Genomic DNA, 25,824 nt, shown 5'->3' with positions numbered 1-25,824 from the left:
GGCGGCAGCCGGCGCCGCCGAGGGGACCGGCCGCCGGGCGAGAGCGCGCCCAGCCCCGCCGCGATGTCCGCGCGCCCCGGACGCCTCCTCCGGCCGCTGCCCCGGCCGCTGGCCTTAGCCGCGCTGCTGCTGCTGCTGCTGCTGCGGGGCGATGGCGGCGGCGGGCGCGGGGGCGCCTGGGCCCAGGAGCCGGGGGCGGCGGACGGGCCCCCCGCGGCCGACGGCGGGGACGGGCAGGACCCGCACGCCAAGCACCTGTACACGGCCGAAATGTTCACGCACGGGATCCAGAGCGCCGCGCACTTCGTCATGTTCTTCGCGCCCTGGTAACTGGCCGCGCCGCGCTCCCCGGCTCCGGCCCCGGCCCAGCCCCCCGCTCCGCGCGCCGGCGGTGGCCGGAGGGGCCTGGGGCGCGTGCGCGCTCGGGGCCGGCGGGCCGGGAAGGGGCCGGGGCCGGGGCCGCGCGGGCCGGGCGCTCCCGCTGACGTGGCGCGAGGAAGGCCGGGCGGCGCGGGAGGGGGCGGGCCCCGAGGGGAGCGCCGGGAAGGGCCGCCCCTCCGCCCCGGGTCCCTGCGCTGCGGGAGGGGGAGGCGGGCCGGTCGTCCTTGGGGGCTGCTGGGAGCCCCGGAGCCACCTGGGTCCCTGCCCCCCCCCAAACTTCCTGCGCCGGCCCGAGCCGGCGGCCTGCCGGTGCGCCCGGGACCCGGGGGGCCACGCGGCCGCTGGCGACGAGGTCCGGCCACCGATACTTTCCACTCGCCGCAGGGCACAGCCGCTGCACGAGGGTTTCATTGAAAACTAGGGACTCACGAAGGGGTGACTTCCCACTTTGTGTGTTCATGAGGGGGGGAAGAGGTGGGCCGGGCAGAAGGGGGTTCCTGTGCTACCCCGGGAAGGAAAACACTGCGAATTCTTGGGATCCCTCGGAGTGGATGGGGCGCTGTGCTCTGGGTGACAGGAGCCCACGAGCCCTCTCAACTCAAGGCTGTCCTCTGGCACCTCCTCCCCTCCCCTCTCTTGGGCCTGGTCATCTAGAAAGTGAGGTGGGAAAAGTCACCACGTTGAACAGACGGCACGCCCTGCCTTGGTTCTCGAGTGGGGGCTTTGGTGTGGGCCTTGGTGCCAACCCCCGAGACCCCTGCCTCGGACTTGTCCTACAGGAGGACTTCCTGTCATTCTCACAAGCGCAGGTAGTGCTTTCCTTCCAGGGCCTAGATGCCCCATGAAGGGAAGTTCTTACGGGGCAGAGCAGAAAGCCAGTTTTAGGGCGCAAGGCAGATCGCAGAATTTTGCATTCTTCCCCAGAGCAGGCCAGAGGCTCGCTGAGGTGTGGGCAAGGGATGTAGGAAGTAGTAGAGAGAAGATGCCCAAGAAGACCGGCCTGTTCAGAAAATGTGCCTGTCAAAGTGGAGGAAACTTTTTTCTTTTAACCCAGTGTTCAGGCTATTACTGTGTTTCAGTTCATTTGAAGTTAAATCAACTTTTTTGGGCTGGCCTGGCTCATAACTGTCATTCATCAACAATGTATCTGTGGGATACGTTGTGTTTCAAGTTCCCAAGAACCAGCTGACTTGAATTTTTAGAACTACCAGTGGTATAGAAAATACTTTGTAGCATGAAATAGTCCTTCAATATTAATAGTTACTCTGTGAAGGAGTATTCCCAGAGTAACTATTCCAATTAAATACACTACTTAATTGGAGCCTGTTCCAGTGGAATAAATCTGTCCATGGATTGTCGTCTTTATTTTTTTTAAGGAAAAATTGACATGTAGACATAAGTCCATGCATTGCCAATGGAGTTGTAATTTTGGAGTCTCTAATGATCACCAGCCAGTCCTGGCCTGAGTGGGAGAGAAGCCTGGAAACCCTAGGCTCTCGGCATTAAGTAAATTCATTTTCATTGATGTGGCTTATAGACTTTTATACTCCCAGAAAAAAGTAACTTTTAAAGTTTTCGTTTGCTTCTTAATAGTCTACCACAAGATGTTTCAGTAGAGATGTGAAGGTTTCTATGATGGCGTTTAAAAGGTAGACTTTAAGAGCAGATTGGAACTCAGATGGAATATGCTGTGGACTGCCCTCCCGTCTCTTTCCAGTTTCATTCTCTATGGAATGTTGGATTTGGGGACAGGGGCACTGTGTAATGAAAACATTGATCTGTGTGTTTTTGCTCTGACCTTGGCAGATGTAAGCTGTAGATTTCCTGCCACTATCAATCAGGTCACAGATTGTGTATGGCCAGTTTGTGGGTCACACTGAACCTTGTGATAATGAGGTCAAGGTTGGGGCTGCCTCCTTGGGAGGATCAAGTGGCTTTGCTCTCGCACATGGCCACACACTGCCGTCTGAATGCAGCTGCTGTCTCAGAGGTTGGTGCTGTAGCCACAGGGGTCCCAAACCAGAAGTACCGACTCCATGGCACCTATGGATCCATCACTGAGAAATTGCCAGGCACTTGTTATGTGCCAGCCTGTCCTGGGTACTGAGAATACAGTTATAAAAAGGGCAGTGCTTATTTTCTTGACACATGTACCATATATACTTAAATATATCTCTGCTTTTCCTTCACACTTATCTTGCAGAGAAGAGGGAATCATACTATATTTGAGTTTCTTATAAAGCAGGGGTTCTCTTAGCTGGGCAAGAAAGTGCTGCTTAGGGAAGACACATTAGCTTGAAGCAGACTTCTTCAGTGCTACCTTTCGATGCTCATTGTTGAAGTCACCTGTCAGAAAAGAAAAGAGGCAAAGAGATTTAACACTGATTTTATTGAGAGATTATTTTGTAAGAAAGCATTTTAAACACTTTAAAAAGCAGTAGAGCAAGCAGTTACACTGTAGACATCATAAATACACACTTATTAGATGAATGAAAAAAGCCCATGTGCCATAATGCTGTGTAACCATACTTGAAGCTTGGGATAAAGTTTCTGATATTGGCTTATACAGAATTAAAATATGGCACTACGGACAGCTGACAATTAAAGAAGATGATCACCTATATGGCTCAAAAAGTAGATTTAGCGACGGGAAAGTTGCTGTTGCTGTTAAGAAATGTGAAGAGTAGCAAGAAGCAATACTTCTAAGTTAATATTTTAAATGATAGATGATTTTAAGATGTTTATGTATAATTAAATGTATACAATGAGTATTATAAGTATACATGTGATTATATCAAATTTAAAAGTTTGGGTGGCTACAGACTGTTTTTTAAGCTTCTCATTGGAGAAAATGCAGAAGTGATTTAATTTTGAAGTTGCCTGTATTTGCGGATACTTGGTTATGTAGTAGAGGAGACCCGACTAAATGTGAAGGAGCAATTATACCAAGAATTGCTAAGCTGCTGCATAATAGGGAAAACGGGAGTGTTCCAGAAGAGGAGGAGAAGAGAATGGGCACTAAACAGCCTGGGGAGTCAGGGCAGACTTCTTGGAAGAAGTGACACCAAACTAAACTGAAGGGCAAGTGGGAATTAGCCGGTGGCTTTAGGGAGGAAGTGTCAGAGAAACAGTAAATACTGATTCCCAGGGGTGAGCCAAGCTATGGCCCTTTCAGAAAACTGCAGGTGTTGCGGCATGGCTCAGGGGTAGACTGCAAGTGGAGGAGAGAGCTGGTGTTTAGAAGTCAAATGGGAGGTGAGCAGGGGCCAGATCAAGGAGGATCTGGAGCAATACCTTGCTAAGTTTTGATTTCATGCTGAGAATAATGCAGTGACTTTCTGGAGGGTGTTAAGCAGGGGAGCGATGTTCTGTAGTGACTGTGAGCTGTCCGTCTCTACCACAGTGTAAAGAAAGGACCAGACAGTCCCACTGCCCTATGGAGATGGCTGAAGAGGTGGGTCGAGCACCCTCTGACCGGCACTCAGGATGCTACTTATTCTCACCTTGTTGCAGGTGTGGACACTGCCAACGGTTGCAGCCTACTTGGAACGACCTAGGAGACAAGTACAACAGCATGGAAGATGCCAAGGTCTACGTGGCGAAAGTAGACTGCACGGCTGACTCGGACGTGTGCTCGGCCCAGGGGGTGCGAGGATACCCCACGTAAGTGGGAAGGGGGCGCCTTTCTCATATAGTTCCAGGTTTTCCACATCTTTTTGCCAGCTGCATTCAGCCAGAGAAAGTCCAAGTTGAACTTTCAGTAGCTTCCTTTGTAGTTCTGAGGAGTGAGCAGATGCTAAATTTAAGCACGCCGTCCTGTTGTTAGAGAAGGATTATGTTTAACGCTGTCTATATTAGATGCATTTTTGTACCTTGTTTGGAAAAAGCCTTTAATTAATCAGTGTTGGGTTTTCCTATTTATAAGAGAATGGGTTTGTGAGACAAAGATGGTGGTCTCCATGAGGTCCTGTCACGTTTGACATTCACAAGTACATTTAAACAACAAGCACAGACTTTGTCATCAATTTTAGTTTGAATTTTTGGCCATTCTATTAAGCATCCTTCCTAGAGTCATTTCCCATGTGAACAGCACAAGGGCTGTTTCTGTTGGAAAGGAAGGTGACAAACCCTTGGAGTATGGCAGTTCTGACAAGGATTACTACTTACTCCCTTGACAGTTCAGAGTTTTTTGGTTTTAAGAAGCAGAAACTGAAACTGGCTTAATAAACAAAGAGGAGATTAATTAGAAGGCTGTGGGGAAGCTCTGAGACTCAGCTCCAGGAGTCTGGAGGCCTGTTTTTATTGCACCCCCCTTAAGGTGACTTAACTTTCTGGTTCTGCATCTCTCTGTTGCCGTGGTTGACTTGGGCCCACCACTGACTGGCCCAGCTTGGATGGAGTGTTCATTCCAGGAACAGTCTCTGCGGCCAGAGAGGCAGCATCTTATAGGAAGATGGTAGCCCCATTCAGACCACATGGCACGTGTTGGAGGAAAGAGCCATTCTCCAAAAAAAAAGGAAGATGCTGTTTCCAGAAGGATGTGGGGGAAGGGTTGGCCCCTGCATCTCCTGAAATGTCTGTTCAAATTGATGGATGAAGTCAATTCTTTATAAAACCTGAGCCTATCTTCAGACCTGAGAGGCAGCATGGAAAAGTGGAAAGAGCTCTAGGCTTGAACCCGGAAGCCATGGTTTGGATCCCAGTTCTACCATTTACTTATCAGGCAGCTCTGGTCACATTGTTTTAACCTCTGAGTCTAAAGTAGGATGATGATGCCCACCCACCCACCCCACTGCCCCGTGACATTGTTGTATGAAATAACATGTGCAAACACTGATCTGAGCATACCCAATAAATGTATAAGTTCCCCCCAACATTAGGAAATTTGGCCTTTCCCTAAAAGACTCAGGAATTCCTAGTCTTTGGTGATTGCTTGCTAATCTAAGTGCCATAATTCAAGTCTACATCAAATCAGATTAATAGAGAGAAAATTTCCTACTCTGTGTACCTACGTATTGGCATCACCATCCTATGCTTCCTAGCATTGCTTTTAAAGTAAACTCTGCTTGGATGAAGAGCATCCCAAAGGAGCGTCAGTGAGTAGTGGGACCAGGTGAGGAGAAAGATGCTCACCTGTTGCGAGCTTATTACTTTCAAGGTGCAGAGCCGACAGAGAGGGTTGGCCATGGTGTCTACTCTTAGACACCTGGCTGTGTGTGGCCTTGTGGCTGTGTACACCACAAACCATACCACAGGGAAGGTGTAGGACCTGTAATGGGGTTGAGAGGGCACGTGTTCGGGGCCATCTGAGAGGGGAGTAGAGGGTTCCACCTGGAGCTGGTCGTAGGCACTGTCAGGCTGCAACATCAGTTGCTCCACAGGTGCTATTCACAGATTTGAAAAGATCCACGTTGGATCATGTGTCCTGATTTTTATTTAGAAGATATAATCCCCAAGAAAACCATGCTCTGGTTTTGAATTGTTAAAAGGAACTAACATGAGCTTATACCACACTGAACAAGGTTTGGGAAAGAAGCTTCGTGACCATCACAGCACTGCACAGGTGCCGAGGACAGATTTTTTCACAGAATGCGGAGGTGGAGTGTGCTGCATAAAATGTAGTTGCATTGGGGCAGTCCTGGATTTACCCCATGTGCGTTCATTGCCTCTAAAATAGCACCCATTTCATAGGGACGTTGCGAGGCCTGAATCAGATAGTGAATGTAAATGCCTGAGTGCGGGTGTGTTAGTCTGTTAGCTTTTATGTCATTCTTGCCTGGCACCTATACCTGGAAGAAACGATTGGAGAGGGAGGGAGTTCAGGTTCCCAGGCCCTGAGAGGTGGCTGACTGTGCCCAGAAAAATGTTTCGAGATCTTCCTGTTGAGCCAGTAAAGAATCTTTATCCTCTGGGAAAATGTGAGCAGGGGCAGGCTGAAGGGGGTCTCCTTGGGCTGCCGTAACCAAGTACCACAACCTGGTGACTGAATATCGTCTCACGGTGCTGGAGGCCAGAAGCCCGAAATCAAGGCGTCGCAGACCGGTGCTCCCTCTGAAACCTGCCAGGGAGTCCTTCCTTACCTCTTCCTGGCTTCTGGGGGTTTGCTGGCAGTCTCTGGTGCTCCTTGTCTTGTAGATGCATCTCCAGTCTTCCATCTTCACATGGCCTTCTCCCTGTGTACATGTCTCTCTCTGTGTCCAAATTCCCCCTTTTTATAAGGACATGAGTCATATTGCATTAGCGTCCACCCTCATATAACCTTTTAACTTGATTACTTCTATAAAGATCCTATTTCTAAGTAAGGTCACATTCTAGGTTCCGTGGGTTAGGACTTGTTTTGGGGGACACAATTCAACCCATATCACCATCTCATCCATAGTAGTAGAGCTTTCATCACATTGTTTTGCATAGTGACCCATAAATGGGATTTTCTCCCCGGCTGTCTCCTTGAAAGAGACAGATCCCCGGGAAAAATAAACACCCATGTGAAGGTTTGCTAATGTCAGGCAGGTTTGGGGCCGCACCTGTGGCCCACTCTTCACAGCCTCCTTCAGCTCCATCTGCAGCGAGAATTGCAGTCAGGTGCCTGGACAGAGAGAGAGTTCTGCAAAGGAAGCTCTGATTCTGTCCCTAGGCGCCGTGCACTTGAGGAGGAATCTCAGGCTTGGGCAGGTTAGGAAGATTTTCAGTCCAGCAACAAGAAGAGGTTAAAAAAAAGGTTTGTTTTTGTTTTGCTCAATGCACACCAAATCAGAGAAAAATCACAGGTTAGGTCTTACTGTGTTTTAACGTTAGTAAAGAAGTGGGGAATGAGTTTGGTGACGCTGGTCCTTGCTGACTGGAGGATCCCCTGTCTTCCGTCCTGAAGCACTGTGGAGGAGGGAGGCGCTGGGAGGAGAGAGGGGCAGTGGAGAAGTGCAGTAGCCGTCCTCTGTTCTCTGTGGGCAGAACATGCATTTCCAGAGCCTGCTGAGGTCCCAGGGTGGGTGCGTGCATTCAGAATTGCGAGCTCATGCTTTGGAGTTGCTTAAAGTGTTAAACTTCATGAAGTAACGGGCGTACTGGCCAAATCTATTTGGATTTTGGCTTTTTGTTATGGTTATAAAAGTATAAGCTACTGAAGAAGCAGAGCATATATTCGTCACTGGAGGCACATTAGGGATGTCGTGTAAGTCCCTCGCAGTATCGTAGTTTCTGGGAAAGGCCAGTAAGCCCGTTTTAGTTTAAATTAATTTAAATGCCTACTCCAGCCAATGTGTTGGTTTTCTCATATTGCTATGAAACTTCATTTTAAGGCCTTTGAAGAGTAAGCTATTCAAACCCCCAGTTCTGATTTCTGCATATCTTGACGTCTTCCATCTTGAATCTGCACACTGGGTATCTGCTAACAAAATCCACGAACTACGTGCTGTAGCAGTGTCGGGGGCATTTTAGCTGAGTATGCTTGCCAGAGAATGCTGGCCTGTATTTCTTTTGTTTTGTCAATAGTTGTATTTCCACCCCCATCCCCCATTCCTTGACACTTTCAGTTAAGCTTTATCTAGACTATGTTTTCTCGTTACCAGTGGAATGATGCAGAATCTGGACGTGTTCATTTTGGCCTCTGATGATGACTTTTGCTCACCACTGAAGGAAGCACTCCATAGCCTATCTGCAGATGCCCTCAGAGGCTACTATATGTAGCAGGAAGGAAAGATTCCTTCTCTGTGGGGAAGTTAACAGACCAATGTCACAGTTGTTCTTATCGCTGGAAACTTGAATTCTCACCATACCTGGATATTCGAGCTTTGTAAGAGCCGAATAGCTGACAAGGTAGCCTGGAAATGCACTTATTGCAAAACTATGCTATTTCTACTACAGTTCTAATTTTTTAGGAAAACAAATGCAGAACATAAGAACTCCTGGAGGCTGGGAAGGATGACAAGGACTTGGCAGGGTGAGCTTCAGAGCTCTGCAGGCTGAGCGCTGGGAGCCTAGGGTGGAATTCACAGCATTAGGCAGATGTGTTCACCTCAGCTTTACTTTTCTTGAATAAAATAAGAAACTTTTAAAAGTTTAGGACTAAGTGAATATATTCTTTCTTGGAACATTGTTTTTCTTTCTTTTTCCAGTTTTTTCAGAGAGTGGCAGATGCGTGCCTGGCTGCCGCTCACTGACAGCCCATCTTCTGACTGTTCCCCTGAGTGACTCTGCTGCCTGCAAGGACAGTGCTCTCCCCTCAGAGCAGTGGAAGTGCTTTAACAGTCTGCTCCATCTAATCCTTTGATACTCTTTCAGCTTGAAGTTTTTCAAGCCCGGCCAAGAAGCTGTGAAGTACCAGGGTCCTCGGGACTTCCAGACACTGGAAAACTGGATGCTGCAGACACTGAACGAGGAACCTGCCGTGAGTCCACAGAAAGCCTCGCTCCCTCTCTTTCTTCCTACATTCGGGGCAATAAAGAGGCCAGTGCAGCTGGAACATTAAGGCTACCTTTTCTTGTGTGTGAGGAAGCTTGGCCCTGAGCTAACAGCTGTTGCCAGTCTTCCTCTGTTTGGTATGTGGGGCACCACAGCGTGGCTTGATGAGCGGTGTGTAGGTCCCTGCCCAGGATCTGAACCCATGAACCCCAGGCCTCCGAAGTGGAGCACGCGAACTTAACCACTATGCCACCAGGCCAACCCCAAGGCTGCCATTTTAAAGCAACTTTTTACTTTTTTAAAACTTATTGACAACATAAGTAAAGATTAACTTTCCTTCTCAATTTTTTTTTTTATTGTGGTAAAATACACATGATATGAAATTTACTTCTATGCCACTCTCATCTGTAATACAAGTAACAGTAATTTCTTAGCACCAGAACTTGAGCCTTGGCCAGCTGGGGTTGGGGCCAGGCCTAAGCCAGAATATCCAGTCCAGGCCAGCTTTGGCCCCAGCTACCAGCTTGCTCTTACCTCCTGCCAGCTATACCTACAGTGTGAATCTTTCCTTTTCTTCTCAACCCTTAGTCCCCAAGGTCCTAACTGGCTTTGCTGATAACATAATTTAATGCCCTTAATACTGTTAGTGTTTTCATATGCCTCCCTACGCTAAGGGTAATATCAGGAAATTGTGGAAACTGTGATTTCTGAGATATTTTTTAAAGACATAGCTGTTTGAAGAATGTTACTTACTAAGAAAAATTTATAATCCTCCCCGTCTCCAATTAGGTTGGGAGTCTTAATTTTGTTGTAAATCATTCTGGTGGTAAACCATTCATTAAGCATCCTCTCATGTGTGGTGCTTTCTGATTAGTGCTGAATGCTCAGGCTCCGAGGGGCAAAGTGGACTTTGATTGTGGTGTTATGTTGGTGAGGGACTGGAAAGATGGCCAGGGTTTCCATGCTGTACATTGCTGATGAAACATTATGAGCATCTGAAGTTTCTAAATGTAATTTCAGTTTAAAGCATAACTAAGACGGCTTTATTGCATCCGGTCGGCATCCGCTGATTTGAAGGTTGTCTGTGCTCCTGTGCAGTTCCAGGAGCTTTGGGGGCGCTCTGCTGCTATTGGTGACATTTTCCAGGGTGTCTGTGGTCCTCCACCTCTCCCCCACATCTGTGTAGATGTCACAGCTAAGCAGAAACCCAGCTGCTCCCTAAGTGCTACTTTAGCTCACGTGTTAAAAAGTCTCTACTGTGTGGCGGAGAATGCTGGGCTGTGGTGTTGAGTAAGTGCTGAGCAGAGACTCGTCTAATTTTAGGTAATAGGGAAAACCACAAACCTCTCGGAGAGTCAATTTGCATCTTTGTCATGACAAGAAGGCTAGATGAGCAGGTGTAACTTTCATATAGATTTAAACTTCAAATCGCTTCCTTTGTGAAAATGTTCTCTGATGAGAGGAAGCCAATTTTAGAGAGGAATTAATAGTGTCAAAAAAACTTTTCAAATAAACTTTTCACCAAAAAAGCCAGGCTTCTGTGATGACTATTCAAGAAACCAGCAGCCAGTATCAGGATGGCGGAAAGACTTCATCTTGTAGGCAGAGTTCCCTTCGGGGGAGTGGTGGCTGAAAGTGCAGGCCCAGAAGGACTGTGAGGCCACGCCTAGGCTCAGCATGGCCACGTGGCATCCATCTGGCACCACCCCAGAACCAGGTCCTCAGAGCACTAGCGATCGCAGATAGATTCCAGAAACAGTGGCAATGTGCCTTATTATAGAAAAGTTCACATATTCAAACTTTATACTGCAAACCGAAAATTCTCCTCAATTTGAACTTTGCTTTTTATTTATTTTTTTATTATTTTATTGAGGTCATAATAGTTTACAACATTGTGAAATTTCAGTTGTACATTATTGTTTGTCAGTTGCCATATAAATGTGCCCCTTCACCCCTTATGCCCCCTTTCCCTTAGTAACCACTAATCTGTTCTCTTTGTCCATATGTTTGTTTATCTTCCACATATGAGTGAAATCATGTGGTGTTTGTCGTTCTCTGTCTGGCTTGTTTTGCTTAACGTAATACTCTCAAGGTCCACCTGTGTTGCAAATGGGACGCTTTTGTCTTTTTTCTGGCTGAGTAGTATTCCATTGTATATATATACCACTTCTTTATCCATTCATCATTTGATGGGCACTTGGGTTGCTTCCACTTCTTGGCTATTGTGAGTAATGCTGCAGTGAACATAGGGGTGCATAAGTCTCTTTGAATTGTTGACTTCAAGTTCTTTGGATAAATATCCAGTAGTGGGATGGCTGGGTCATATGGTATTTCTGTTTTTAATTTTTTGAGAAATCTCCGTACTGTTTTCCATAGTGGCTGCGCCAGTTTGCATTCCCCCACCAGCAGTGTATGAAATTCAACTTTGCTTTTTCTTTTAAGTGAAAACTTTTTAAAAAAAGTTCTTCATCTGTGTTTGTACCTAAGTAATTTAATATATACATTTTTATGTTTCAACAGGATAAATTTAGATTTTTCACCCTAGTGTTATGGCAATATTAAAGATACTCAAAGAAAAGAAAACCTGTTGTTTGTTACATCCTACCCCAGTTTTTATATTTCCATGTTTGCTTCTGTATTTTTTTCTTAAAACAGTTATAATCATATAAACGTGGTTTATTTCACTAATGATATTTTTAATTATCTTTATATTGATCACATTTTATATTATCATGTGGATTTGCCATAATTCAACTGTTTTCCGTTAATGGATATTTAGGTTATTTAGTTTTTCTGTCATCAGAAATGCTATGAGAAACATGTTTATTTTTGTAAAGACTTTTTTTTCCTAGTTTTGAGTGATGTTTTTAGAATATATTCCCAGACATAAAATTGCAAGACAAAAAAAGAAACCAAGACCATTTTTATGGCTCTTGGTGTATATTGCCAGATTGCTTTCTTAAGAATCTGTAAGCTCACAGCATCACCAGCAGGGTGATAATGTGCCCATTTCTGTGGTATACTGTAGTGTTCCCATGATGGTGGGGACCACTCTGGTGTCTGTCACAGAGCACAGGAAGTGATAGTGCCCCCTAGGTGCCATAAATGAACAGTTTAATACTGAAAGGCCTTTGAACATCTTATAAAGGGTGACATAGAGTGTTTTGTTTCACCTTATGGGAACTCACTGACTGTTTACTTAGCCATCATTCTCTTCAGCATCTTTTTGTGTGGGTACCGAGCACTTTGAAAGTTTTGATAAGCCATCAGCAGAAAGGACAACTTTGTGCCTTGTGATTACAACTCTGCACAGCTGTGCACTATCAGCACTTTTAAAGCTTTTAATGACTTAACTTGGGTATTCTTTTTAATAGACAAATGAACCGCCAGATAAAAATTGAGTAATATACACCCATATGTCTATAGCAAAATGGGGATTCATTGATCTTTTCTTTAGCTCTGGTTGCTTTGGTTGGAGGCCACAGCTGTTCAGGCTTCAAAAATTGAGAAATTTAGAATTGTGTAGTATTGTGGTAACTGTATAGTTGTACACATTGGGGTCTGCTCAGGTACTGGCAGAATCGTCTTTTCAAAAGCTACTCCTTGCCCCTTCATGGTGTTTCTGTCCCCCTTAGTCATGTGAATTATAGTCTGTCTTTCAGTATGGCTCATGTTTGCCCTGTGGTGTTCTCTGTGGCCCTTCACCTACCTGCATGTCCCTTCTCATTGCCTCCTTCTTCCTTTTCTGAGTCCTCCGCAGTTTTACCTTCCTTCACAGGGCTGCTCAGCACTTCTGTGAATAAAGGGTAGCCAGGCCCTCCTCTGTCTCTTAAGTTTCTCATTCTCGGCCTGGTCCGTTTTGCTACTTCCGTGTCTTTGGGTCCCACTTCCTTCTGAGCCAGTCCATGAGGAATTTCTTTTTGTATTTGTGAAGTCTCAGATCACATTTCAAAGAACGGGACCGAGTGCTAGTTTGGGGTGGCCTGTCCTTCAGTTTGTCTGCTGTGTTTGGTTGCGTTTGGGGGCAGCAAAGGACAGGCTGGGGTGGGGACGGCTGTCACCCGGCTGCCCTCAAATGTCAGTCCTGGAGCATTTGTTGAGGGTGAGGCTGGTGAGGGGCTTATTGCTGAAGTGTCAAGAGAACCTAACAAGTCTATTCCTGATTGGCCTCCCTCAACAGAGCAGCATCCCACAGCAGTTCAAGGTGGCCAGGTGAGGGAGGAGATCTGCAGAAGGTTCTAGAAAGAAGCAGGTCACCTCCTCGATGGGTGTCACTGTGTCTTCACAGACTAACAGTGACTGTTGTTTTGTTTCTTCCTATTAGACACCAGCACCAGAAGTAGACCCACCCAGAGCTCCCGAGCTCAAGCAGGGGCTGTATGAGCTCTCCGCCAGCAACTTCGAGCTGCACGTCGCGCAAGGTATGGCAGGCGAATCTTGTGGGCCTTCTCAGGGGGATGCACACCTCTTCGAACCACTGACCATTATTCCTTGATTTGCTGGGCTTTTCCTTCCTGCCACCTGAGGGCTCATGGAGACCAGCCTCTGTGGCACTTATCCAGAGTTTCTCTCTTTAAGACATCATTGTTTAATGCTGCTCCTCTGGAAAGTATTCCCCCTTTTGTCTCTGTCCTTAGAGAAATGCCAGTTTTAATGCTGAGCTAAAGCCTTAGGTGTGGGAAGCTCACAAATCAAGAATGGGCACACTTAATTTGTACACTAGCTGGCAGTGCATCCTTGGATAAGAAAGCGTTTCTTTATATTCATGTTAATCATATGTTTATTGACATGAGGCAGAAACAAAAGTGTCTCTTACCTGTTTAACCCAGAATTTCGTGGGACCATTAAAACATGTGAATCAGAGTAGGTGTTCTTTTACACTTAAAATATTTTTCTGCACCACATCTCATTTTTTGAAAATGATCTCCTAAATATCAAAGTGATCTGTGTACAGTTTCTGATGTCAATAATATGTAAGTCCTTTCTTCACACGTTTCACAAGAGTCGGGCTCGGTAATAAAGGACTTGAAAGCAAGTTCAGCTTCCTTGCTGGCCTCCATTCTCAAATGCTCCCATGGGGAGAAATCCTCCCATAAGACTGGGTTGGAAATGTTGTGAAAAAGGGCTTAACATTTTATCTGGCTATGTAAATTCATGCTTGCTGGGAGTCGAACCCCACCCCACTTACTGTGTAAATAAGTGTTCCCCCAACCACACTAAGATCTAAAATAACTCACTGTGACGCCTTCAGCCGTTTTCCATTTTTGTTAAAGGTGGTTCTTTCGTTGGTATGGGTGCTCTGGTGGTGGAGCTTCAGGGTGTTTTCCCCTGCAGGGGACTGACTTTAATTTGAGACTAGCTTGGGCTCCCTGCAGGATGTACCACCAAAATCCCCTTGTTATAGACCATTTCCTGCAAGCCCAGCCTGGTCCCTCCCTAAGCAAGCCACTGCTAAGGGCTGTAGTCCAGAGCTGCTGCCTTGGGCTGCTCCCAGGAGCATCTTTCCTCAGAAGGCGACAGCAGCCTCCTGCTCTTACAGCTTCCCACTGATACTCCAGGAGGTTCCTGGACATCCTGTTTCCACCTCACAGCACAAGGTTAGCGACGTACCTTTCCAGAGACACATGGCTTCAGCCTTGCAGATCAGTTGCTAATTTTTTGAAGCAAGTTTTTTGCCATTTCAGTCAAATGTGTCCTTGCCGTGACGATGAGGTGCCGCTGTGAGCATTGGCGTGGCAACATCCTGCCCTGAGCCTGAGTCACATTTCAGCGGCCATTTGTTAGTTCTCTCCCTGGCCACAGCCTGATTTCACTTGGTCTCAGCCTGACATCTTTCAGGCCCTAGGCTGGTAAAGGTAGAACAGCTTAGAAAAATACTTCAATGTCATTGTCACTGTCAATGACATTGCGAGGGTCTGATTTTTTTTTTCTCCTAGCTTAGGGAGTGATACTAAGTTTTTTAAACCTTCTATTTTGTGAAATAAAACACAGATACAGAGAACAAATGTAGGGCTTATTGAATTGTTATAAAGCAGTCACCCCGTAACCACTGTCCAGTTCAAGAGATAAAACTGCCAGCCTCCCCATAGCCATCCAAGTTCCAGTCCTCCCTCCCTCAAGGGGGCGCTGTCCTGACTTTTATGGAAACCACTCCTTGCTTTTCTTTATGGTTCATCACCCAAATGTGCATTCCTAAACACTATAGTTTGGTGTTTTTTATTGTATGTCTTTAGAGACATCTTAAGAGACTTGTATGTCTCTTAATCCATGTGCTCTGCCAACATTGCTTTTTCTTCCTTGCATTCTCTTTGCTGAGCACACAGGTTGTTTGACCTGTAGAGTCTCCATAGTCTGGACTTTGCTGATTGTGTCTCCACGGTGTGGTTGAACACATTTCCCTGGTTTCTCTATTTCCTGTGAATTGGTGGTTGGATCTAGGGACATAATCAGTTTCCATTTGGTGTTTTTGGAGGGTACAGGCAAGACTTCGTAGCTAGTGAAGTCTCTTTGTGATGTCAGTAGCCACAACAGTCACTGCCTAGATCCATTGATTCATTAGGGTCATCAAATGCTGATATTCGGAGTAAAATATCCTGTCTTCATTTTTTTCAGCAAGAGAAACTTGCCCTCATTTATCTCTTGGTTTTCTAGTGGTGCAGTTCATATAGGAAAGATAGGATGAATGCCTGATTGTTTCCCATTATTGCCAATTTTCCAAATAATGAGTTGGTTCCCTATTGTCCTCCAAAGATAACAAACTAGGTTTTGTTTGGAGGATTGTTACAAACTCATGGATATAGACATATTTTATGGAGAATCACTTTTTACCAGTTAAAGGGTTCATACTGCCCTGAGCTTTGCAAGAGGACAAAGATCACGTGCTTCCATTCAATCTCTAGTTAGGTCTGATGTAAATTACACTCCCTCTTCCCCTTCTCTGCCTTGGCTCTCGAATAAAGGCGACCACTTTATCAAGTTCTTCGCTCCATGGTGTGGTCACTGCAAAGCTCTGGCTCCGACCTGGGAGCAGCTGGCTCTGGGCCTTGAACATTCCGAAACTGTCAAGATTGGCAAGGTAAGTGAAAGCCCTTATTAAACTGGAAATAGACTGCCTTTGGCTGGATTAATTAGCAGAGTAGCCCATTATTCATTCTGTGTGCAAAGTCACAAACTTGATTTATTAATTCCATTTAGTGTGCCACTTGATAATTCATTTCACCTTCACAGATGGCAGCCTGGTTTCGAGTGTGCTGGCTTTTCCACAGCCTAAAGATAAATTATGGTTTTGGCTCCTTTGTTTATTTTGAAGCAATGGCCAATTCTGAATTGGCAGCCCCAGAACCCTTTCTGCAAAGATATGGGGCAGAGCCTTAGAGAATGTTCACTGGACGTACTTGGAGGCCATCCACATTTGATCTCACCCAAGACTCTTTCCTAAAGGACCCTCACTCCGTGCTCGCAAAGGCACGCAGAAGATCTCCCCATGGGGAGCCCCAGCTTGCTCTGTGCCTGGGCGTCTTTCCAACTTTCCCCACTTTACACAGGGAAGCCAGAAATGGTGTCTAACAACTTCTGTGTAAGTGGATTTTCTGGAAATATCCAGAGTGGCTCCAGAATAACTCCTGGGCCATCAAGCATTTTTAATCTCGTCCAGCCTTTGGCACCCACCAGACATCGCTGCATGGATTTCCTTCATAAAAATCTCATTTTCCACTTTGCCAGAGGGCTGATTAATATACAGAAGTAATGCTACATGTCCAGGAACTAGAGTTAATAAGATAATCTGCCCAGCACAGTGAGATGGTCAAAAGCATAAACTTGGCAGTCAGCTAGAGCTGGCTGGCTCACCTTGGGCATCTTCTCCACACGTCAGTCTCCCCCTCTGCGAAACCAAGACAGGACCTAACTGTGTGCTGGTTGTGAGGAGGAAAATAAAATGCTTAGTACAGCGCTTGGCATGCAGCAAATGCCTGGTAAATTGTGGTAGTTATTGTTAGTTAAATGGATTTTTCACTGTTGCCTGTTCAACACTTTCAATAATGTGCTCTATCATGTGTGTTATGATAATGATTTTATATTTATTGAACATTTCATGCAAGTAATCATAAAATAATTTTCTTTTTCTATCTTCCCCATTCCTAGTATCCTTACTTTATTTTATGAACTTTGATGGAAGATTATTTTCAGTGTGTCAGTAGAGGCTTCTAGAAGAAGCAGGCATGAGCAGACACAGTGTAAATATCGGGCTGTGGCCCTTCCTCTCTGGACATCCATGTGGCTGGGTTACATGGACCCTAGAGATGCTCCCGCCCAGACTCTGGGTGGAGGGTCCTGAGCTTCAGTTTAACACGTTCACTGCTCTCTGACTTCAGTCTTATCTGTTAAAGGGATATTTTTATCCTACTTTGTTGACATAGTGGAAAACAACTTAGTCCCGCATAGCTGATTTAAACGCGAGTAGAAAATCCAAAAGAAAGTGACTTAGGATAAAATGTTTAATGAAAATGTTGAACAAGCAGAATCTTTTGAAGATTTAAATGAAATAAAAAATTTGAAGAGCTGTGGTTGTTGGTAAATTGAGCTTATAGAATTAAGGACATATACTCTTAATTTGACATCTTTTCAGTTTTATCTTTATTATATGCCAAATTCTCCTGTTTAAAATTGACTACTTGCTCCTCCTTGGTTTTAAAGCTCTGCAAGTTTGAACATGAGGATGAATTTCTGAGCTGGCACTGTGACAGTGTGGGTCTCTGTCACCGACACCCAGGCCTCCCTGTCCCCAGAGGGCAGGCTGGGCTCCCTTCTCCATCTACAAACTGCTCAAGAGAAAACATGCTTCCTAAACATTGGCTTTTTTAAGTGAGCTAAATCACGTCTCTGAGTAAATCTTGTCAGCCTGCTCCCTTAGCTCCAGTGTATTTTGGGGTAGCTTTTAGGAAAGTCTCTCCAAAAACTGTAGCTTGCTGGCAGAGATGTTACAGATCGGGAATTTTAGAAATTTCCTTCTTTTTAAAGCACCAAGTGCGCAATAGTCCATTTAGCAGGAAGCCTCCTGAGGAAACTGACTGGAAACATGATCGTGCTCTGACTTTATTTTTAGGTTGATTGTACACAGCACTACGAGCTCTGTTCCGGAAACCAGGTTCGTGGCTATCCCACTCTTCTCTGGTTCCGAGATGGTAAAAAGGTACGTCTTCAGGTCTTTGTGTTGAGACAAAATGTTTCTCTTAACAACAGAGGGCTGAGATGTCACGTGGTGTAACAGGTGGATTGTTTGGGCCCTGGTTTAAAGGCATACATATTGTGGAACAAAAATGTCTTTCCCTTAATTGATAAGCTTTGGGTAGTTGAGAAAAACTGTCCATTGTTATACTATTTTGAAACCCTTCAGTGGGCTCAGTTTATCACTGGAATAACCCAGACCTACTGTCTGAGGGTCACCGTGCTCTGATCACGGCCTTTGAGTGGGGTTGAGGCTCGCTCCTGGTGTGGCACCCCCATTCCTGGCTGGTGGGTAGTGTCTCCGAACACCAAGTCAGCGCCCAGACTCTCATGCTCTCATCCTTATTGCTCTGCAGAGGAAGGAGATGGGAAGTTCTCTCACCAAAGCCAAAACATCCCATTTATAATCTGTACTCCCCCATTGAAATCCCAGTGTGCAGACGTCGCACAACTCGCACAGCCATAGCAAAGACATCTGATGGGAGGTCTTATGAGGGCAAGTGGGGTCGGGAGGAGGTTTGAGTGATTCAGAGTGCTTTCTGACTTGGCGGTGCATCTGTGTGGCCCGTGTCTCGGACAGATTGATCAGTACAAGGGAAAGCGGGATTTGGAGTCGCTGAGAGAATACGTGGAGTCGCAGCGCCAGAGCGTGGAGAGGGGCGCCCCCGAGACGGTGGAGCCTTCGGAGGCCCCGGTGCCAGCCACCGAGCCCGTGGCCGCCCAGGTGGGTGTTTGCTGCAGTCCATATGGGCAGAAACAGCCCACAGCCCTCCACCCGCAGAGGGCATTCTCCTCAAATGCTTCGGACAAAGTGACAGTGTGGGAAGAGGACAGAGTAATTCAGATGGTTGGCTACGGCTGGCTTTTCAACAGGGAGCATTTTCTTCAACTACTTTTACATGCTTGTAAGGGGTAAACGTAAACAAAAGCTTCTCTTAAAAACTTGAAATAGATATGAGACAAATCTTGAGAGTGTTCGGTGTCACTGTCTCTAGAACATTCTCCCGTTTGAGTCAGTCATCACTTTACTTGAGGGTGTTTGCTGTGAAAGTTTGACTGCTGCGCCTCGGGCCCCTGTTTCTGTTCATTTCCATAAGTTGCTGCAGTCATTTACTCGCACCCTGTGGTAAAGGACCCTGAAAGGTCTCCAGTGGAAACGACGCACACCCTGGAAGTCGAAGGCACATCTCTGTGGGGTACCGAATCTGTTGCAGCAGTGTCTGACTTAGGGAGTACCGTCTTCAGTCCTTCAGATAGTGTGTGGTTTTAGATTCAGTTGTTCTGCATTTATCAAGCCCTTGCTGTGTTTCAGGCACTGTCCTAGGCCACCAGGAAACAAAAACAAGACCATTTTCCTGCCTGTGAAGGGTGCTGGGTCTCATGGGGCAGACAGATGAGAACACATAGAAGCAGGTGTCATGGGGGCTGAGATGAAGTGTGTGCTGGGTGGTCACAGTCGTTTGAGAGACTGGGGGCACATAGGCAAGAAGGGTCACTGAAGAGCTAGCTGCAAGACAAGCTGGTACTTGCTGGAGACGCGTGGCGGGGAAGGCATGGCTGCTGGAGGAAGGGCGGGCGCAGAGGCACGCTGGTGTGGATCAGCCGGGCACAGTCCGGGCCGGGCCCGCAGTGGGTGGAGGGAATGGGCTGAAGGAGGACAGGGGGTGCAGTGCAGGATGCCAGCGAGGAGAGGACTTGTGGGCCAGCCAAGGATTTTGAGCTTTATCCTGTATTTACAGGGAGCCCATGGAGGGTTTCAAGCAGAGCTGAATTTTAGGATGACTAGCAGCAGCATGTGTGAAAAAGATGGAAAACTAGTGTATTAGGCCATAAAAGATGATAGGACTCCAAACTAAGGCTGTGACAGTGGGGATGGAGAGAAGGAGAAAGCAGGCATAAGGCGTCCACCTCCACTGAGCGGACTCAGGATGGTGGGGTGAGGTGACCAGCAGATTTCTGGCTTATCTGGTTGCCAGAGGCACCAAGTGTGAGATAAGGACTTGGGGGAAGAAAGCAATGAGTTCAGTTTTCAAGATGTTGCTTTTCAGGGCAGTGGGGATATTAAGGTCGAGATGTCCAATGGACAGTTCAGTACGAGTCTGGAGCTAACTCAGGCTATCTACGCTAGATGAGTAGGTTTATGTGTCTTCAGCTTTAGGTAGAAGCCGATGCTGATGCCATGGATGAAAATGAGATTATTCAAGGGGAGTCAAAATAATGTTTTCCCAGGAAAACAATGCTTGGATTTCCTAGCTAAGAACCGTAAGGCCTGTTTGTCAACGTACTTCCAATGCAGAATACTTATATTGCTGCTTCAGTTTACGTGGCTACACTTCATGGCATGCCACGTTCTTACCTGGGACAGTGGGACACTAGGGACAAAGGAAGGGGCAGTGTGCCCTTGTTCCTCAGGTGAGGGCAGCAAGCCAGGTGTGTGTGAACGCCTCCTCAGTACCTCTCGACCCCTCAGCATTTACCTAGGATCATGACTCGCTGGAGCCATCACTCCCTGAGCACCAGTTGTTTGGAATCAGAAAAACCAACAGAACCACTGACCCCATCCTCCCATGGTGGGGGTAGTAATGCGCCTTCTCGCCCCCATGGCCCATCCTCAGTTAGACTCCTGTAGGTTGGGGACTGCCTGGGTGTTAAAGTTTTGGTTTAAGAAGTAAACAAATGATTTTGTAGTTGTTATGACCACATGTGTTAGAGGAGTGTGTGTGTCATGGTGGTTATAAAGGTCATCCCAAATTGAGTATAATTATATACTATGGATGTTTTCATCAAACACAGAGCGGTTTCTATTTATAACAAAGTTTTCCACCATTAAGTGGGTCTTTCAGTGAGCGTGGCGTCCAGTTTCTGGCCATAAAGAAGGATGGTAGTGTTCCACAATGGCCTCCTTGGCGCTTCGCCGCCAAGTGCCTGACACACGGTGCTGGAGGCCAGACTCAAGCGGGGCAGCCCTGGTACAGGCAGCCACGTGATAAATCATCCATGTTCTTGCTCTCGTGAGAGAGTTGCAGGTCCATTTTTGGAGAAACACATAGACATAATTCTGCAAAGAACTGTCAAGATAGAATCCCTGTAGAGCCGCCTGCCTTGTGGCCCCGTTCCCTGAATTCTCCAGCCAGAGCTTAGATGAACAGTTTTCACATTCACTTTAAATTTCAAATAGAAGCCTCTTACATGTAAGACATGTATCTTGGCCTGTGCTTTTGTAACTAAGTCTTTCTGTTACACAGAGAAGGTAATTTTACGAATCCATGTGATGGGAGAGTGGTGGAGTCAGTGAGAAAGGCAGCGTTCCTAAGTGCACACTTCACGTGGGCCAAGAAGTGGGTGTGTGGACTCTGGGCAGTATTGGAGGCTCCGAGCCGGGGAGGTGTAGACTCAAGCTCAGGCCCCCCAGAGCTGACTGGTCCACACCACAGCGCCTGGGATGACAGCAGCTGCACCTGAAGCCACCTGGGCTGGCTGGGGGCAGAACACACGACTGTGTCCTGCCACCTCCCGGCTGCAGGTCCTGGACCCTGGACACTGGAATGAATCTCTGCCCTTCAGAGGCTGCTGCCCTACCCTCTTGTGTAACTCGTGAAATGCAAGCTGTGTAGGTATTTTTGTGTGACCTTGGAGCATGCATAACAGCATGTAAAAAGATTATTGACATATTTCTGCAATCCCAATGCGTGGCCCTGCCCTATTCTAAGTGATGTATTTGAACTGTAGCTTTTCCCTCCCCTGAAGGGCACTGTGTTGGCACTCACAGAAAATAACTTCGATGACACCATTGCAGAAGGAATAACCTTCATCAAGTTCTATGCTCCATGGTAAGTGGCTATTAATTAGAAACTATTTTGTCCTAATGCACCTAAGTCCCATCATATTTTCCAACTCAACAGCCAACCCTCCCGGCTCAGTATTGGGCAGATATTACATTTACACATAGGTTATGTTGTAGGAAATAAGGGAATGTTATAGTTATGTTCCTATATTTAGACATGTTAAAGTTTGATGGTATCATAAACGGTTACTTATGGAGATTGAGGTTAATTTATTTTAAGGTTCAGTCTGCTTTCAAGAAAACATAAAAATAGAGGAGAATTATGATGGCCATACAAAACTTAACTTTTGTGGTAGCTGTGTACTTTTCCAAATAGGCTGCTTTTTTGGTTGAATGAACCATGAACATCATGATGTAGCTCCGTAGTCTCTTTTTGGTGTCAAAGAGAAATACATTAGAGCTCAGCTTTCTGTTAGAGCCATTCAGTGTCTTACCCAGTTATTGGAACCTTCCTGCCACGTGGTCCTTGGGGCCCAGAGCAGAGATGGACCCACAGAGTTTGAGACCAAGTGATGCAAAGACTAGGTTTCGAGACTTACCGTGAACTACCGTAACTCTGGGTGTCCTTTAACTCCTGGGGACCTGCGTTTCCTCAGCTGTGAAATGGGAAGGACGCTTTGTCTCCATGAATAAAACAATCCATTTGGAAAAGCTGAGTGTTAGTTCTGTTTCTAAACGTGAACCAGTGAGGTCCCCACATGTCAGTTTTGCTCTTCAGTGTGTTTCATTCCAAGTCTTCGTGAGAACCCATGAGAGCAGAGGTGAAAGTTAATGAGCACACGAGTCCTGAGTTGTGTAGTTTTTATCCTTAAAGAATAAAAACACTAGTAAATGATGCCTTTAAAACTATTACTTTCTATTTTTTAAAAAACCTAAAGCTGTATAGATCAAGTATGAGGACAGAAGATCCCTTTTTATTGAAGGGGAGCAGTTCATATAGTGGGGTGGGGGGTGGTCAGGAAAGGGACACAGTAACAGGTGGACGGGAGGTGTGAACAAACTCGGTAGAAGCCGCAGTGCTCGCACCAAATCACTGAAGCTTCAGGGAAGCTTGGAAGGTGTTTTGAAATTTTGAGACCATAAGCAATCAAATCTGAAACGTTTTTGGGGGGCTGGCCCAGTGGCACAGCTGTTAAGTTCGCACATTCCGCTTTGGTGGCCCGGGGTTCACTGGTTCAGATCCCAGGTGCGGACATGGCACCACTTGGCAAGCCATGCTGTGGTAGGTGTCCCACGTATAAAGTAGAGGAAGATGGGCATGGATGTTAGCTCAGGGCCAGTCTTCCTCAGCAAAAAGAGGAGGATTGGCGGCAGATGTTAGCTCAGGGCTAATCTTCCTCCAAAAAGAAAGAAAGAAATAAAATAAAATGTTTTTGGCATTCAAGTGATTTTTGAAAACAACTGTTTGGAGGCTGTTTTGTTTCTTCTTCATCTCCTTCTGCTCAGGGTGCATTCATACGCCAGTTAGCCCAGTTTACCATATTGTGGAAATGGTGTCAAATCTAAACTTGATTTTAGACCAGCTTGTTTCTCTCAGCTTATCTGAAAGTCTACTTTGGATTGACTTTAAACTCCTTTTTGGGTCTGGTGGAGGAAGAGGAGGAGATGCAGGAGGAGGAAAAGTTAGCTGGCCCAATGGGAGAATTTGATGTTTTATAAATTTCTAGGCAATTGTTGACTGCTGCATAAAGAAGAAACGAGGCTTGGCTTGGCAGCTAAATGTAGGTGAGTGAGCTCAACCCAAGACTTCAACAAAGCTGTCCTTGTGTCCCTAGGTGTGGTCATTGTAAGAATCTGGCTCCTACTTGGGAGGAACTCTCTAAAAAGGAATTCCCTGGTTTGGCAGGAGTCAAGATCGCCGAGGTGGACTGCACTGCTGAGCGGAGTGTTTGCAGCAAGTACTCGGTGGGTACACGTGGAGGAGAACGCCGATGGGGGCTCTGAGTCCTGGGGCGGACCGCAGGCGGGATTGTGATGGCACTGTGCACTCAGCCAGCATAACGCACGCTGCCCTCACCCCTCAACAAAGCATTTTTTGTGTCCTTTTGCGTTTTTTTTTTTTTTTTCCCTTTTGAAAAGCAAGAGAGATGTTCTCAGAGGAAGGGCTCTCTTCTATTATACACATTTCGGGGGGGTTAGGTCTTGCCATCTGGGTGTAAGGCTGGGCATAACTGAGACTCAAACCTTGAAAGTGGGGTCCCACCCTCACAGCCATTCCAGTTGGCTGAACAATCAGCTGGCCTGCTGATGGTCATAAACACCCGAGCGGCTTTTCTTTCAGACATAAGCCTGTGTTCTGAAGGAGAATGGCTGAGCGAAGGAACATTCAAACATAGCCTTCCTCCTGAAAGGGCCATACCAACAAGTTGGTCTTTGCTCGGGTTGTTTCTTTAACTGCGGCCGCCTTTCTGAGCTGTTAGCACAATCTAATAGTCTAGAAGATTTGTAATTAATATTTTTCCTTCTGTGTTGTTTTCTTAAAACACTTTGGAGGCCTCTGGAGTTTATTACCTCATTAGATTGAGAATACATGTAGCACAGACATCGTTTACTTATCACTAGAAGATGCCATTTGTCTTTTGTGCTTACAATTCTTAAAAAGGAGGTGAGTTGCAGCTGAAAAATCTACATCCTTGAGTATCCTGGTGCTACTCAGTGTGGTCCACAGAGCGGCCTGGGTGTCACCAGGGAGCGTCTCAGAAACGCAGAGTCTCAGGCCCCACCCCAGACCTGCTAGCTTAGAATGTGCGTTTTCTCCAGATCCCCAGGGGATGGTGTGCAGGGGAAAGACTGGGAAGCGCCCCTGTAGGGTAGAGGCACTCCTTTGACACTGATCTTGTAGTCTGAGACTGGAAGGTACATAAATGGCCCTAACGCCTGCTTTCTGCACTATCAGGTACTCTTCAAATGGTCTATACGTTTTTAAACCATGGGCTTTCCTGGTCACAACTGTAGGAGTTTTTCAGGTTTTATTTAAGAAGTGATTTGTGTGTGATTTAAACCACTTGTTTTCAAAGTTTTATTTATTTTTTGTTAAGGTACGAGGCTATCCCACATTGTTGCTTTTCCGCGGAGGAAAGAAAGTCAGTGAGCACAGTGGGGGTAGAGACCTCGAATCCTTGCACCAGTTTGTTCTGCGCCAGGTGAAAGACGAACTGTAGAAACCCAGATGGAAGTCGCCTCTGCTGCCTGGCCTCCTGTACTCTGTGTATTGGAGCTAAATCATGTGGATGTCACTGAGTTTCAAATGGTGGTTATTCAGAAAGCTGAATGTACTAAACTTGTGGTATCTTCTTTGTGTGTGTGTTTTTTAAGCCAACAGACTCTTTATTAAGTTTCTCTAAGTAAACATGTAACTCATGATCCCTTTGCAAACTAAATATTTTCAGTGGCGATCTGTCGTCCCCTTTAACCTTCTCTTGATGAAATCTAAATGGTTTCCTTTGAGACTAAAATAGAGTTGAGGAAAATCAAATTGCTGGACTGTTTTTGGCTCCTGAGTGATTCTGGTGAAAGCATCATCCAAAGCATAGTTTTTGAACCGCCCACGAGTTCTGGAAAGGTGGCCTGTGGCAGTATTGACGTTCCTCTGATCTGAAGGCCACCAGTTGACTTATTAATAATGTGGTTGATCCATAGTTCGTGGCAGATTCAAAACAAAAACCCCACACACCTCTGGAAGATACCTTCACAGCCACTCCTGGATTTTCTGTTTCTGTGAATACCTCTCATCACAAGAGGTTAGCCATAATGAGAGCAATGGTACTTTTGACACGTGCCTAAGTAAGATAATACTGATGCCATAATCGTGTGTGTGTGTCGATACTCGTCAATCAGTTATTACTGTTCAAAGGATACTTCTGTTTGTTTCTCATGGGTGAAAGATTTCATTAGTTATGTTAACATGAAGCCAGAGTCCATGTCAACTTTAAGATTTGATGTCTCCCATGGAAAATGTGGGCATGGAAAGTTCCACA

At 46.1% G+C, this 25,824-nt stretch overlaps 1 protein-coding gene across 1 annotated transcript; it reads left to right on the top strand.

The window, feature by feature from the left end:
• TXNDC5 (thioredoxin domain containing 5) lies at positions 1–25,141 on the top strand. The gene is made up of 10 exons (XM_070584026.1): positions 1–326; positions 3,895–4,044; positions 8,659–8,764; positions 13,103–13,199; positions 15,738–15,853; positions 17,882–17,968; positions 18,584–18,727; positions 21,751–21,833; positions 23,623–23,752; positions 24,886–25,141. Exons 1-10 carry the CDS (start codon positions 64–66, stop codon positions 25,006–25,008), a joined length of 1,299 nt encoding a protein of 432 aa, XP_070440127.1. The 5' UTR covers positions 1–63; the 3' UTR covers positions 25,009–25,141.
• The last annotated feature ends 683 nt before the right edge of the window (positions 25,142–25,824 follow it).

This window comes from Equus przewalskii, chromosome 19 (genome assembly GCF_037783145.1).
Source record: "Equus przewalskii isolate Varuska chromosome 19, EquPr2, whole genome shotgun sequence".
Classification (NCBI taxonomy): Eukaryota; Metazoa; Chordata; class Mammalia; order Perissodactyla; family Equidae; genus Equus; species Equus przewalskii.
The sequence above is the reverse complement of the archived record's forward strand: the minus strand, read 5'-3'. Positions and strand labels throughout refer to the sequence as shown.